This window comes from Cherax quadricarinatus, chromosome 54 (genome assembly GCF_038502225.1).
Source record: "Cherax quadricarinatus isolate ZL_2023a chromosome 54, ASM3850222v1, whole genome shotgun sequence".
NCBI classification, from domain to species: domain Eukaryota; kingdom Metazoa; phylum Arthropoda; class Malacostraca; order Decapoda; family Parastacidae; genus Cherax; species Cherax quadricarinatus.
In genome coordinates, this window is record NC_091345.1 from 17,429,855 (window position 1) to 17,447,183 (window position 17,329).

General features: G+C 41.9%; 1 protein-coding gene across 1 annotated transcript; it reads right to left on the reverse strand.

The window, feature by feature from the left end:
- Positions 1-2,289: 2,289 nt before the first annotated feature.
- Positions 2,290-16,242, reverse strand: LOC128697478 (uncharacterized). Its single transcript, XM_053789196.2, has 4 exons — positions 15,986-16,242; positions 15,661-15,770; positions 4,607-4,752; positions 2,290-3,848 (listed from the first exon to the last, which is right to left on the reverse strand). The coding sequence occupies exons 1-4, from the start codon at positions 16,205-16,207 to the stop codon at positions 3,643-3,645; spliced, it is 684 nt and encodes a 227-aa protein (XP_053645171.2). The 5' UTR covers positions 16,208-16,242; the 3' UTR covers positions 2,290-3,642.
- Positions 16,243-17,329: the final 1,087 nt, after the last annotated feature.

Genomic DNA, 17,329 nt, shown 5'->3' on the forward strand with positions numbered 1-17,329 from the left:
TTTGGAGCATTTTACAATGTAGTGGGAGGGGAAGGCATCTACAGAGATGAAGCCAGGGCTAAGGTTCATACAAGGAAAGTTGTGTATTAGAGAGGATTCAACTAGACGGCGACTGTTCGAGTTGGAAGTAGAGAAGACAGTTTTAGCAGAAGACCAGTCAATAGGATGGCTATGATCTCTGACGTGACAGAAAAGAGCATTGTTAGTGTCGGCAAGCCTAACAAGCCGTCTAGTTGAATCCTCTCTAATACACAACTTTCCTTGTATGAACCTTAGCCCTGGCTTCGTCTCTGTAGATGCCTTCCTCTCCCACTACATTGTAAAATGCTCGAAACTTCAGAACACCCGTGACTTAACCTAACTCCTCATTTTTTTCTTTTTCTTTTTCTTCTTCTCCCTCTTCCCCTTTCCTCTTTCCTTTTCTCCTCTGGGTTGTCTTTCTTCTGTCTTATGTTTCTGTTCCTTCTTCATTTATTTCCCACTTCCCCTTTCACGCACCACTGTGCGCTTGCTCTCCCTCAGTGGGCACCTAGCTCTCTTGCAGTGCTCCCCTTCCTTTGTATTTGACTGGCTCGTCCTCCTTATTTCCCACTTCTACCACTACTACTACCTCTTCTACTACTACTACTACTACAACAACTACTGATGAAATTAAGACATGTGCGGCATCTGGTTGTCTTTGTTGTAGACGTTTTGCCATCCAGTGGCTGGCTGGATGGCGAAACGTCTACGATAGGGATGCCCGGGTGTTGCGCATGTGTCTTAATTTCATCTTGTCGGTATTTATATACCATTCTTGTACTACTACTACTACCACCACCTCTTCCTGCCTATATATAGCCGTCCTGCTCCACTTCTGGTTAGTGTGACTTTGTCAATGGTCCAAGTCCGACCGAAACGTCGTCGTAAGCTTCTCTCTTTTACGTGCGGGTTATTTGTGTATCGTTCCAGTCACGGTATTGTGCCTTTTTTTGTTATTTATATTTAGTTACTTTATAATATTTTTCACTTCAATAACTTTGAGGTGTATATTTTTAGAAAAGGTTTTAAAATAAAATTGATTCCTATTTAAAACAAATTTTGAATGTGTCATAAATAGAAAAATTTATTTGCAAAGTATTTAATTTTTTTTAAACATGCTGGCCATCTCCTACTGAGGCAGGGGCGACCCAAAAAAGAAACTCTTTCACCATCATTCACACCATCACTGTCTTGCCAGTGGCACATAGATATGAGTTCAGATGTCCCTCCAAACAGCAAATATCCCCATCCCTTCAGAGTGCAGCAACTGTACTTCCTACCTCCAGGACTCAAGTCTGGCTAATCGGGTAATCTGATTTGTGATGTCGGCACACTTCTGGCAAAACAGTGTTGAATGACTGATGGTAAATGTGTTTGCTTCTTTGGGTCACCCTACCATGGCTGGAAAACCACTGAGGTAACAATAAATATATATATATATACTATATAGCAACTAGGATAGGTGGGATTTTAACATCTCTTAAAATCAGTTGGGGATATAGTGTTAGAGTGGATGGTGTATTTATTCAATATACACATGAAAGAAGAGAAGGTACCACACGATTACAGAGCATGTATAGTCCGCGGACTATGCATGCTCTCTGTATAAGGAAAAAAGTACAAAAAGAGAATGTATGAATTGCAGAGGGACAAGCCTGTTCAGTACAGTAAACAGTGTATAGTAGAATTATTATTGAAATGGTTATAAGTAAAGAGAGTTGGATTGAAGAGGAGCAGGAAGTTTTCAGATGGAAACACACAACTGACCAGTACTCAGATAAGGGTAAAGTGCTGTTGGGGGGGGGGGGAAAGTTGGCACAATTCTGGCAAGACAGTGATTGAATGAATGATAAATGCATTTCTTTCTTTGGTGGGGCACCAAGTGGAATCTAAATCCAGAGTGAAGAGCTGTACAGAATAAAGGAACATAGTCAGCATAAATGTAAGAAAGTAAAGGCAAACAATTTGTTCTGCTTCAAAGGATGGTGCCTTGAATCTGGTGAAGGGATTCTGATCCAGTGAATTGGTGTTATCCTTGTTGTGCATCAGATGTGATTGCATACTTCTCCTCTGGACCCTGTGCTTCTTCATGAATGTAATAATTCTCAGCAGACAGCCTCAATACATTTTGTAATATTTTATTACAGGTATCAGTTTTTCTTATTTTCTCATCCTTTTCTGCAGTGCTGTGTGTCCCATATGGGTTTAATGTTTAATATAATATTTCTTTTGCCACTCAAAGTTTTTGAAGGAACGAAAATAAAACAGTTATATGTGGAGTAGTTTAATGCTCTACATCCTAAATAATGAATACAATATAAAACAAGTGAAGATAGCTTGGTATGTGGATGGATAGAAATGCAGGCTAGTAGGTAGAAGCAAGATTATAGGTAGAGGTAGGACTGTAGGTAGGCAGAGCTGAGAGTAGAGGTAGGAATACAGGTTGGTAGAGGTATAGCAAATTACTCCACATTCAAGCACATACAAAAGCCTCTCAATAAATAAAAGCCAAAAAATGCTAACACTTAAATTTAACAGATGTGTGTTAGTTAAATATAGAGAGAATGTTTTAGGAAATGCAAGTAAGCATTCAAAGAGTTGTGTGGTTTAACAAGGTGCATGTTGCAGTTGGCTGGTTTCTTGCAGTCTGTCAGTGTTCCTGTATAATAAACATTGTTGCTGTATAGTAAAAGTTTCTTCTGTACAGTAAATGAGGGCTATTGGCTATTTAGTTTTTCCTTTCAACAAAATTAGGTAAACATTTTGTTATAGCTACTCAGATGTTGTACTCTTGTGCATCTATGTCTTCCATCTAAACCTTGTACAAAATTATTCTGTTTATTTTGAAAGTACCCATATATTACCTACTCACTTGCTTTAAGAGGGACACCCTGATACTGGTGAAGGGCTATTGATTTAAGAATTGGAGCTGCCCTCCCAAGTACTGCATAATTTCTATGATTTTACTAACATAGTGCAACAAATATGGTAGAGTTTGGAGTTAGCCTTTACTTATAATGCTCTGATTCATCTCTCCATGTGTAATGCCACATGAATTTTACAGGTTGAGCATTTTCCTTGAATATGATATTCAGACAACATTCACTCAATGTTTAGTGAAATGTGAGAATGAAGATGTACTCTGCATATAAACCCTTGCTTGCATGCTTAGCATTTTGCCATTAATACAGTAATGCAGTACATTGTAGGACTATAACATACTTCGTGTTATGCGTCCTCTTTAATTGGATTATACAACTCCAATTACATGAAAAAAACTGTCTTGCAGATTTTTACTTTACTAAAGAAATTAATTACATGGCTAAAGTCTCTTGTGATGTTTCTGAGGCTACCCAAAATATATTTTGGTATGCATATGCCCTAAAAACCTCATTGTTATCTGAAGTTCATTCCTTGCCCCTTTTTTACTCTTTTACAGTTATAATTTCTTATAATAGGTGGAGCTGTATGACCCATACAAGTGTTTGGTGCATGTAATAAATGAATTACTGTATCATCTTATGTTTTCACCCAAAACTCTTTGCATGTTTATCTAAAAATTCTGACATTTTAGGCTTGTTTGACTCAAAATAACAATACTTAATAGTATTTATTTTCATGTTAGTATGAGAAGAATCTGTGTTGTTTCTGCTCAGGGAAGACAATAGAATCCCCAAGTGCTGGTTCAAAACCAGAGCGACTGCTGATCACAAACTCAGGTTGAGGAGGACCAACGTCTGCGCCCCCTGCAAAGCTAGTCTTGGCTGTTCCTTCAATGGCGATGTCAGCACAATTTCGGAACATGATCTTCTGAGGCTTGAATTCCTCTGCACCATCAGTAGTAGGCGAGGAGATAGTGGAAGCACCGTCGGCAGCAGAGATGAGGTCACGAGAATGGGGAAGAGTTAATTTTTATATTATGTTGTGTAAATAACAAAAGCCTGCTAGATCTAAGGACAGATTCTAAATACATGTAGTGTACTATACTGCCAATAATGTTGAAAAGATATAATTTACAGGACGAGCTTTTATTGAGACAACAATTCGTCCTTAAGAGCTTCATGAAGTCATTAGTATGACTAAAAAACTTTTTTTTATTAACATGTCGGCCGTTTCCCACCAAGGCAGTGTGCAAAAAATTTTCCAAATATTATTCTATTCAAGGATAGGTGATAAACCCATAGTGTTATACAGCTCATAGGTGATGGAATAATAGGAAACAATCAGGTTTGATCTAAGGAAGGCGAGACATCCAATTCCTTGAATCAAGAGGCCCTCACTCCTTAAGGGTGCTGATTAAAGACTATCCAAGGAATTGGAGCTACCTTCCATGGATCAAACTTATTCCACAGGCAGTGTATTGCTCCTCTTGGTTTAGTCCTACATTTGCCTGTGATTTACCCATGACTATAAATAATTAACCAGATTCACTCAGTAGTACTATGGAGTCTGCCTTACTACCACTTTATGGTCCATGAATATAATTTATTACTGTATATTGCACTCATTTTTAAGCAGTAAACACATATAGGTCATACCCAATGAATATAATCCACTAGTTTTGTTCCTTTGTGATGTGACCTACCTGCTAAATTAGACATCTGAAGGACACACTGCTGACAGGAGACACCAGAGGGTAAGCGGAGCCTAATGTTAATTTGCTCAGGACTATTGTAGGGAGCTCTGATTGGCACAGAGCGAGACCTGCTGCCCACCACTTTCAGTGGGTACCTGAAGTGAGAAGAAGAGTATTTAAGAGGCAAGAGGCTAGAGTTGGTCCCTTAGGTTTAAACCATATCAAGCAAGTTAATGGGGCTTATGTTTATTGATTAAATACTACATGAGGGTCATTAAAACTGCCTGCAACTTTTTTTTTTTTTTTTTTTTTTAACAAGTCGGCCGTCTCCCACCGAGGCAGGGTGACCCAAAAAGAAAATCCCCAGAAAGAAAATACTTTCATCATTCAACACTCACCTCACTCACAACATAATCACTGTTTTTGCAGAGGTGCTCAGAATACAACAGTTTCTCCAATAATCAAGAATACTTTACTCCCTAAAATTGGGATTCATGTAAACTCTCAGTGACATATACATGTATACACAAATATATGCATAAATAATGTCATTAAACTAATTTCTCGTTTTAGTACCATCAGGAATACTTAATCCCTTAATGAATTAAAGCAAACTTGATGTACAGTACATGTATATACAACTGGAAAATGACAGATGCAGTGGATACCTCCTAGTATATACACATTTCAGTGTACACAGTAGACTGTCATTTAATACGGTTTTGTTTGGCATGTTTTGGTTATAGCACTATTGAAGAATTGTGGCATACGTATTTTTGTACAACACTTTGTAAAATTAACTTAACACAGTTCAGTTTGTGGGAGGGGAAAAAATTTTGAGTGCTCATCACCAGTGTGATACACTGCTTGGCTGTGGATTAGACCACTGAGTCAATGATTAAAGACTATCCAAGGAATTGGAGCTACCTTCCATGGATCAAACTTATTCCACAGGCAGTGTATTGCTCCTCTTGGTTTAGTCCAAATATTAATCTCAGTCTTAAAATAATGAATCCTGTGATACTCCAATACTGAAACTATATACTGTGCCAAAACAAAAGCATTCACATTGCTAAACTCACAAACTAGTATTTAGTCACTTAGCCATAATACCAACTTACCTCATAATTTGTAATATTTTACGATTAAGAATAAAACTAAGTATGCCCGAAATGCCTAGCCATGCTAAGCGTTCTAGTGGTACACTCTGTAATCACAATTTTACTACATGTAAACCAAACAATAACCAAATTTCTGTAAACTCAGCATTGTAATCCTTATAGAGAATAAACTTTGAATTTGAATTTGAATTTGAATGGGAGAGACCTACCATCTGCCACCCCACCACCCTCAGCCACCCCCACCACCCTCTGCCACCCCCACCACCCTCTGCCACCCCCACCACCCTTGTTCCAGTCTTCAGTTCATACGCATGTAGTACATACCCTCCTCTGCTAGGAGTTTAGATCTTTTAAGTGCCATATTTATATCTGCCAAGGAATCATGGCTCCCCGTAGGCATACACGTGTTGCTGAAAGTGGCAAGAAAAGGTATAAGCATTTAAGTCTCAGAGTTAACGAAGAAGATAGAGATTCGTATTAGACAAGATAGCCTGTGGCCGTAGTGAAGTGTCACTTTGTGCACATAAAAGGAACGAGGTAAATATGAGTGTGTGGTGACTGACTGGTTTACTGACTGACTTGACTGAATTACTGATTAATTTACTGACTTGCTTAACTGACTGACTTAAAGTTAGATTAATTCACTGAAGAAGACCCTGAAATGGTGTCTAGAGCAGCTGATGCCTTACTGTCAGTTGTATAATGTACTGTGGGATAAAATAGAACAGAAATGCATTACAGAATTTATGCACACTCCAGTACAACCATCGACTTCTGTACCAGAACTTCTACCATCCACCTCAGCCCAGTAGAGCCACAGCATAACTCCCCACTCTCCACAATCATCCACTAACACCAGCACCCACAATTTAGCCCGTAAACGGTCCAAGCAGATCTACGTTCACATGTGTAGTGCTACAAAAGTAGATCTACGTTTTTTTTTTTACATATTTTCAAATATAAAAAAAAAAAATCAAAGTTTTTTTTACAGACTGTTTAACTGCCTCCCAGCACACATAAGGGGGATTACCAACAGACCCCTGGCAGTCTTCAAGCTGGCACTGGACAAGCACCTAAAGTCAGTTCCTGATCAGCCGGGCTGTGGCTCGTACGTTGGTTTGCGTGCAGCCAGCAGCAACAGCCTGGTTGATCAGGCTCTGATCCACCAGGAGGCCTGGTCACAGACCGGGCCGCGGGGGCGTTGACCCCCGGAACTCTCTCCAGGTAAACATTTTCAAATGTAAAAAAACAAAAAGATTACTTTTTTACATACTTTCAAGTGTTGAAAAAACATATGTATGTTTGGACCGTTTACGGGTTAAGGTAAGAAATACACTATTATTTCTGTTGTATTTGTAATCTTAAGCAGTAAAAACAACATAACACGTGACAGTGAACTACAATTACATATTCACTTTTATTTTTGTAAGATCTGTTGGCCTAAAAAAAAGTTGTTTGGCATTTTGGGGGCCTCCCAGGAATGTAACCCTATTTTTCCCACAAGTTCTTCAGTTTGTCTAACACGGTTTTAACTAAAATGGGGTTTTCAGGAATGTAACTGTGTTAAATGATGGTCTACTGCATGTATGTGTATATATATATGCATGCAAAACAACCACTGTGAAAGAGTAGAGAAATTCCAAGCGCTTTGTGACTACTCACATTATCAAGAGAGTTTACCTGGAGAGAGTTCCAGGGGTCAACGCCCCCGTGGCCTGGTCTGTGACCAGGCCTCCTGGTGGATCAGAGCCTGATCAACCAGGCTGCTACTGCTGGCTGCACGCAATCCAACATACGAGCCACAGCCCGGCTGGTCAGGTACCGACTTTAGGTGCCTGTCCAGTGCCAGCTTGAAGACTGCCAGGGATCTATTGGTAATCCCCCTTATGTATGCTAGGAGGCAGTTGAACAGTCTCGGGTCCCTGACACTTATTGTATTGTCTCTTAACGTGCTAGTGACACCCCTGCTTTTCATTGAGGGGATGTTGCATCGTCTGCCAAGTCTTTTGCTTTCGTTGCGAGTGATTTTCGTGTGCAAGTTCGGTACTAGTCCCTCTAGGATTTTCCAGGTGTATATAATCAGGTATCTCTCCCACCTGCGTTACAGGGAATACAGGTTCAGGAACTTTAAGCGCTCCCAGTAATTGAGGTGTTTTATCTCCGTTATGCGCGCTGTGAAGGTTCTCTGTACATTTTCTAGGTCAGCAATTTCACCTGCCTTGAAAGGTGCTGTTAGTGTGCAGCAATATTCCAGCCTAGATAGAACAAGCGACCTGAAGAGTGTCATCATGGGCTTGGCATCCCTAGTTTTGAAGGTTCTCATTATCCATCCTGTCATTTTTCTAGCAGCTGCAATTGAAAGCACTTGAAATTTCTCTATTCTTTCACAGTGGTTGTTTTGCATATTCTGAAATCACCTGTTTACTGTGATCTTATTGCATATATATGCATGTATATATTATATACATCTTTCTTTCAACACACTGGCTGTATCCCACCGAGGCGGGGTGGCCCAAAAGGAGAAACGAAAGTTTCTCCTTGTACATTTAGTAATATATACAGGAGAAGGGGTTACTAGCCCCTTGCTCCCGGCATTTTAGTCGCCTCTTACAACACGCATGGCTTACGGAGGAAGAATTCTGTTCCACTTCTCCATGGAGAAAAAAAATATATATATATATATATATATATATATATATATATATATATATATATATATATATATATATATATATATATATATATATATATATATATATATATATATATATATATATATATATATATATATATATATATATATATATATATATATATATATATATATATATATATATATATATATATATATATATATATATATATATATATATATATATATATATATATATATATATATATATATATATATATATATATATATATATATATATATATATATATATATATATATATATATATATATATATATATATATATATATATATATATAGGTGAGTACAGACAGACACAAGGCCAGAAGCTGAGTCTTGACCCCTGCAACCACAAAAAGGGGAGTACACACACACACAGCGGAGATGTTGTGTGTGCCACTAACCACAATTTTCAACATATCCCTTGAAACTGGGCAACTACCTGAGGCATGGAAGACGGTAAATGTAGCCCCCATTTTTAAGAGGAGACAAATGAGGCAAACTATGCACCAAAGTGAAACAAATGTACCAAAGTGATTCCTATATGCAGCATCTGTGCAGATGCCCATGTATACAAGGACTGCCCTAACAGAAATAAACCCAAGTGTATCCTCTGTGGTGGGTCCCACCATGCTGTCTCACCTACTTGCCCTACCAGGAAAAACGAAGTCCGCAAAGCCCTTGAAAACAGAAAACTGACCAGTGCCAAACAAAAGGCAGCTCACTCTCCTCCCCCAATGTCCCACGAATCTTACCCCAACCTGCCGAACTCCAGCAATGCTCTTACTGCCACTGCATCGCATCACAATGCCTGGATCCCCAGCCCCCCCAGGCCCCCCACCCAATCCATACTCCAGACCCCCACCAGCCCCAAGGGCCTACCTCATCCCCTCCGGCCTCATCCAAGAAGGGATAATAAAGAGCACGGCATACTTCATGCTGGCTAAAGAATGGTCCAAGGACAACGACCACCTCTGCTGTACCATCCTTAATGAGCTGTTCATTGCAAATGGCACTTCAGCCATAATCATCCCCGACTCAGTGCGCCCATACATGAGCCCCACAACCCATACCCCCGCACACGACCAACCATCCACCTGCATGGAACCAACAACCCCTGCATCTGTACCACTAGCCGATGCACAACCAACCACCACTGAGGCTGACCCAATGGACCAACCTGGTCCCACCGCCACCCCATGTGAGATATCCTCTGAACAAGACTTTTATCAAGACTTATCCAACCTTACTCAACCTCCAATGTCCCAAATGTCGACATCGTCGACAACCGATGAGACTGACGTCCCAACCATCCAAAACAACTCCGACCCTGATTTGCCCCACAGGCCTTACGACGATTCAGACGATTCAGACTCGTCTTCAGATACAACCGTCACCAACAGCACAGACGACGACCAATTCTCCACTCAGAAGTCCACGCAAGACTACAATCCCCCTCCCTCCCGCATTCCCAACAGAACGCGCACACAACCGCCACGAGACTGTGCCACCAAACACCCACCTGCTGTGCACAGCAACTCTGCCAAACACGTACAATAATGGGGATCACAATTCTGCAAATCAACATCCATCACTTCTTCAACAACCGTTACCTCCTTGAACTCGAACTCTGCAACCACAACCCAGACATTATCCTCTTAAATGAAACATCAGCCAGACCTGACCAGCATATAAAGATACGTGGGTACTCAACTCTTGAGAAATCCAGAGGACCCAACAGTGGGGTGGCCATCTTAGTGAAGCAGGGGTATGAATTCCGCAACATACATGTCGACGAGGACAACGTCCTTGCAGTTGAAGTGCCAACATCACATGGGAGACTCTTAGTAATCACAGGGTACTTCCCTCCCAGACAACCGTATATCGAATCCATTCCCTTACACCGACTTCTCAATAGAAATATCCCCACCGTCCTAGCTGGGGACTTCAATGCCCACCACCCTGCTCTCTTCAATTGCGGAGCCACCCTGCCCCAAGGTGACCACAAGGGGAAACAACTATATCACATAATGGCCGCGAAAGACCTCAAATTCCAAGGCCCATTCTTCAAGTCGTTTGTGGGCCATCACCCAGGCACCCCAGACGTAGTCCTCACCAACAGAGACTGTGACTTGTTCCACTGTAGAGTCTCTCCAGGTGGCAACGTCGGATCCGATCACATCCCTGTGGTAATCGAGCTGCAGTCCACTCCGTTCCGTACACCCACCCCCCCTAAACCCAACCTGAAGATGCTAGGTTTCGACCCCTTTAGAGCCTTCTTAGGTAATGATCAAACCATCCCTCTCGAAGACCAGCCCTACAATGCAATAGATGGGGCAATTAACTCCCTTCACGCCAGAATCAAAGAGGCCACACAAGCTTGCTGCACACTAACAACGTCCAAGATTTACCAAAAATACAAACCAACTAGGGAAATCAAGGACAGAATGAACAGGTACCAATTAGATTGCAGTAGACACTTCCTCACAGGGCAACCCTCCCGGGAAGCCCTACTAAGATCGAGAAGAGAGCTAATCGCCCTAATAACCCAGCATAAAAGAGATCTTTGGGAATATCTTGTGCGCCAAGCTAACCAGTACAAACGCCACCCTGACCAATTCTGGAGCACGATCCGCAGACTACTAGGGGCCAAACACACTCCCACTCAACACCTCTCTCACTCCTTCACCGATGCAAGCGGTGAGGTAGTGACTACCCTACTTGACGACCCACTGGACCAAGCCAAGCTGATGGGGGAAGTATGGGAGAACATTCTCTCACACAACGACAGCAGAAGATTTAACAACACCCACTATCAGTGGGTCAACCAATGGCGGGACGAGAACCTAGAAGACTTCCATCCCATTCCATCAGTTGACCCAGCTACCCTTGAAGACGAACATCCCCTCACCAGACCAGTCACGCTCAGAGAAGTATCCCAAGTCATAGGGCGACTGAGAAACACAGCTCCAGGCCCATCAGGCATAAGAGCTAAACAACTAAAGTACCTCCCCCATAACTGCAAGATGTCTCTGGTGAATATCTACAATGCCATCTTGGCATCCGGTCACTTCCCAGTGGCTTTCAAGACAGCTAAGATGATCTTCATCACCAAACCAAACAAGGACGACCGCAATCCCGAGAACTACAGACCCATCTCCCTACTCGAAGTCACAGGCAAAGTTTTGAAAGAATAATCTCCAACAGACTAAACTATTACATGGAGTTCAACCACCTATTCTCTGAAAGGCAGTTCGGCTTCAGGTCCCACCACAGCACTCAGCATGCCATAAACATCATCTATGATGCTGTGGCCAGCCTGAAGAAGCAAGGGAACCTGGCCCTCATCGCCACCAGGGACGTTCACAAGGCCTTCGACAGCCTTTGGCACGACGGTCTCATTTACAAACTCATAGACCTCCCTGATCACAACTGGACCTTTCTCAGGCTCATCTACAACTTAACAGGAAGAAAAATCATCCTCACCTTCCACGGAGCAGAAGCAACCCCCTTCACACCAACAGCAGGAGTACCCCAAGGCTCCTGCCTCAGCCCCGTCCTCTTCAACATATACGTCAATGACCTCCCCCAACCTGAACATACCGACACCATCATCACCCAATTCGCAGACGATGTCATCCATGTTGTCTCCTCCACCCCTACAGCTGGTGCAAACAAGCATAGGAGAGCAAACGAGAAAATGAATGAAGAACTAAATAGAACTGCCAGTTGGGAGAAAAAATGGAGAATCACAACCAACCCTGCCAAAGTCCTCATCAGCACCGTTGGGTGCTTACCATCAACCATAGAAGGAAAAGGGGGCATTTCCATCAGAGGTACCCGTATTGCTATAAGAAACCCAAACAAGATCCTAGGATACGAGATCGGCAGATTACTCAACTCTACAACCCACGTAACCAAAAAAGTAAACCTAGCGAAAGCCCGCCTTGGCCAACTTTATCGATTCAAAGCAGCCCCTCCCCACATCAAACTTCACCTGTACAAGATGATGATCAGACCTCTGATAGAATACCCCTGCGTACCCATGTCGCTCACAACCAAAACCAACATGCTCAAACTCCAAAGAGTCCAAAACAAAGCCCTCCACTACATCACGAACACCAGACTCAGAGACAGAATCAGATCAGAGGACCTACACATACAACAGAGAATCCCTGCAATCAACGTCCGATTAGACAAACTTACTAAGAGAACTATATGACATGCAGGAACTCTACGTGCCTGACAGAGAATCCCCCCCAAGCAGTGAACACAACCGACTATACCATCACCACCCCTCCCCACAGATCCCCAAGAATGACTCTCCAACAAAGAGTTCGACGCTTTATCCACAAGGAGAACTTCCCTCGTCCCAATATCTTAAGCGACCTCCCCGCAGAAGAAGAATGGATACCACCAGAACCATTCTATGTCCAGTAACACGGACAAGCCCTCCCCATCTCCGGGTGACCCACCTCTATCAACCAACACCTCACAACTGACCTCGTTACATCTACTACAATACAGCAGGACACCACCTCAGTCACTGCCTTGCTGGCCGACTCCAGGTGAGCAACCAACCTCCATCGAATGCCCAGCAACCTTCGCCTGCAGCTGCGCCTCCTGACCAACCTCTTGCGAAAAAAAAAGCAAGCAATTCTATGCAGTATGCATCCTTCCAATTCAATGACGCAGTGGTATAACACAATATAGCATTGCGAAATTGATGGGCAGGAGGTATACCCTACACATATAACCAACCTCTTCATAAATCACTTAATATGCACACACGCATATTCAAATTACACCAAAGTGGATAGGCCACTACCCTTTTTTATCCCCACCTACCCCTCCTCCCTCCCCAACCTTTCCCAAACTTCCATCCTTACCCATCCTTCTTCCCCCACTCCCCTCTTACCAAAGCTCTGGTCAGAACCTCGAATAAACTATAGACCAGTGCCACTGACGTGTATAGTATGCAAAGTCATGAAGGTTATCAGAAGTAGAGTGGTGGAGTACCTGGAACGGAACAAGATTATATATACGTTGGTTGAATTACCGACAATATGTAAAGTAAAAGCACACAAGTGCAACTAATGTGACATTTTATTGTGGCAACGTTTCGCTCTCCAGGAGCTTTGTCAAGCTGTTACAAACAGTACATGGACACAGAGGGTATATATAGGCTTAGTGTGAGGTGCAGTACTAGTGGTGGTAGTGGTAGTGGTAGTAGTAGTAGTAGTAGTAGTAGTAGTAGTAGTAGTAGTAGTAGTAGTAGTGACACGAGTTGAAGTAGTAGTAGTAATACAATATGGTAGAACAATTAACTTGCACATGAGTAAAAGGATATAAAAGCTATTACTTGGGTAACAAAAATAGGTTAGACAAATATTTCTGTTACCCAAGTAATAGCTTTTATATCCTTTTACTCATGTGCAAGTTAATTGTTCTACCATATTGTATTACTACTACTACAACTCGTGTCACTACTACTACTACAACCACCAGTATTGCACCTAACTGAGCCTATATATACCCTCTGGTGTGTGTGTGTGTGTGTGTGTGTGTGTGTGTGTGTGTGTGTGTGTGTGTGTGTGTGTATGTATGAGTGTGTGTGCGTGTGTGTGTATGAGTTTGTGTGTGTGTGTGTGTGTGTGTGTGTGTGTGTGTGTGTGTGTGTGTGTGTGTGTGTGTGTGTGTGTGTGTGTGTGTGTGTGTGTGTGTAACACAACAATCAATATTTGCACCAATATCTCATTACAGTTGTGACCGGGTGTGGAAGTGTGAATTGCTCATTACACTATAATTTGTTCATGATTGTAGCCATGTATAAACGTAAGTAACCATTCTTACAGTATTCATTACCTTTGTAACTTGTGAGTTCATTACCTTGTACCTAGTTCAGCCATCAAAACTTTGGGGCCCAGTCCCTGGACCCATTACGTACCTCTGTAATCTGTAAATACCTTTGTAACTTGTCATGATTGTGACTAGACCTACCTGGAGTTCATTACCTTTGTAATTTGTGAGTTCATTACCTTTGTAAATTGTGAGTTCATTACCTTTGTAAATTGTGAGTTCATTACCTCTAACTTGCTCAGCTATCAAAACTTTGGAGTCCAGTCCCTGGACCAATTATGTACCTCTGTAATCTTTTGACTACCGCCCACAGGATGGGTATGGGGTGCATAATAAACATATTAAACTAACTGTCCATGTACTGTTTGTAACGGCTTGATAAGCTCCTGGAGAGCGAAATGTTGCCACAATAAAATGTCACATTAGTTGTACTTGTGTCCTTTTACGAAACAAGATTATAAATGACAACCAGCACGGATTCATGGAAGGCAAATCCTGTGTCACAAACCTACTGGAGTTTTATGACAAGGTAACAGAAGTAAGACGAGAGAGAGGGGTGGGGCGATTGCATTTTCTTGGACTGCAAAAAGGCCTTCAACACAGTTCCTCACAAGAGATTAGTGCAGAAGCTAGAGGATCACGTATAACAGGAAAGGGCACGTATAACAGGAAGGGCACTGCAATGGATCAAACAATACCTGACAGGGAGGCAACAAGTCATGGTACATGATGAGGTATCACAGTGGGTGCCTGTGATGGGCGGGGTCCCACAGGGGTCAGTCCTAGGACGAGTGCTATTTTTGGTATATGTGAATGACATGACAAGGGATAGACTCAGAAGCGTCCCTGTTCGCAGATGATGTGAGGTTAATGAGGCAGGAACCATACATAGCTTTAAGATGAGGTATGATAAAGCTCATGGAGCAGGGAGAGAGAGTACCTAGTAGCACTCAGTGAAGAGGTGGGGGCCACCAGCCGAGTCTCGACCCCTGCAACCACAATTAGGTGAGTACACACACTACCACCACCAAACCCCCCCCCACCCCCCCCCACCCCCACACACACACACTCTTGAGACAGAAATGTTTCAAAATATACTGAAGGACAGAGCAGAACATCAAAATTGGTAAGAAAAACAGGTGTACAATCAGGTACTGTTTTTAAGGAAACCTTCATGTATCACCGTAAAAAGTCAGCAGAACTCGGGTACTACTTCAATTTTATGAAAGAAAAAAAAAACACAGGGTAATGTAAGAGCACAAGCAGTAAAGAGGAAAGTGCAAATTAACATGGAGGAAAGTGAAAAGTGAGCATAGAAAGTAATACAAAACAGAAGAAACACAAAAGAACAGAGAATGTGATGCAGGAAAGGTTTGAAGCTGGTACTCACTGGTCGAGGCAGTGCTGGTCGACAGGAATTTTGGGGTTGTCGTGAGGACATAACTTGAACTCGATCGGCCCTCCATGACTCCTGGTCACATTAACTTTTACATTTATCACCTGTAAGCGATGGAAGGTCTTTAGAGTGCTGACAGGCTGTAAGAGTAGTGTTGGCAAGGATTATGACTAGTGATGGGGCCATTTTAGTGTCGAAAGAGACTGGAATCGTCATATTGGTGGCATGTGTGGAGGGAAGATATTTTTTTCACTCAAATTACTTTGAACACAGTTTGGGTAGATATTGATGCACCTGTCCAAACGCAACAATGACTCGCCTGTCCCATGGTGTAGGTGCGGGAGATAATGCCGGTGGCCCATTGTCCTCCTCCCTCGTGAGGGTGGGGTGGGGGAGTGTCGGCACTGTCACCACAGGGTGGGCACTTGCTCCTGGCATCTTTCTCGTGGCAGATGAGGTAGTCGTCGTCAGCGTGGGCAGGCAGGTGGTTGAACCCCGTCCTCCACATGACATTCCTGGCGGGGGGCTCCTCCATGGACATGTGTCCTCGACCCTGCAACAAATTTGAATACTTGGGTTAAATTCAGGAAAGGGGTCAACAACCAAAATGCTTCCGGGACCAGAGTAGCAATTTCCAACTAATTTTCGGTCATTGATAATGAATATCATGGTTAAAATTGTTAGCTCTACTTTTCAATATACACCTACGTGTCACGACAGGTTCCAACAGGCTTGTTGTAGTGTGTTTCTTACCACACTCACAGTCTCATTGATCATTATTGTTCAAGCAGTCATAGAAGGTGGTTGTGCTGTGCAGGTTTATATTTTGAGTTGAAAGGTAGGTGATTTTCTTAGCCAAATACTTTTTAAACTTGTAATAAATATTTACTGAGCAAGCTATTGATATGCATGTGAGGCATATTATATTAATTTTATTTTCCTACCGACTGATATAAAAACTTCTGCTTAGCTGTCATGCTCTGTATGATAATGATAAATTAATGAATAAATTTTCTGTTTATCTTCTAATTGATTGTTGTTTTCATCTTTCAAATGCCTCGTACTTGTGTGAATAGTGCAGACAACTACTGCTACGTTTGTGGTGAGGTGACCTTTGCATCACAGAAGCGCCGTATAACTGATATGGTTAGAAAGGTATTGTGGAAAATACTGTATATATTTTCCAGAAATTCGGTATTTATATGTAAATAGATGGCCATACTGTATTTAATAATATTTATGTCATAGAAAACAAAAAGCCTGCGTCTGCGCAGACGGGACTCGCCATCTTGATTTTGAATTGAACAGAACGTTAAGGGTGAATGGGAAGAATTTTTCATGCTCTAGAGGTTAAAATTGGGCTGACACCTCTCAAATAGGAGGCGAAATTGTTGGATGTGCATTCCTGCATAATTTGAGTATCAGGCGACTGGACAACACAGCTCCAGGAACCTCAGATAAGTCTGTTTAATTCTGGCCAGTGTTTTCATAAATTTAGTTAGTGAGGTTTTTCTGAGTATGATACAACTTAATATCCAGTCAAATTGGTGAGTGATATTAAGATATATTTTCCTTCTGTTATGTATATGTGAATTTATATATAATCATTTTTTAATATACAGTCCACAAATTTATATATTTACCAGTATTCCTGGTGTATGTA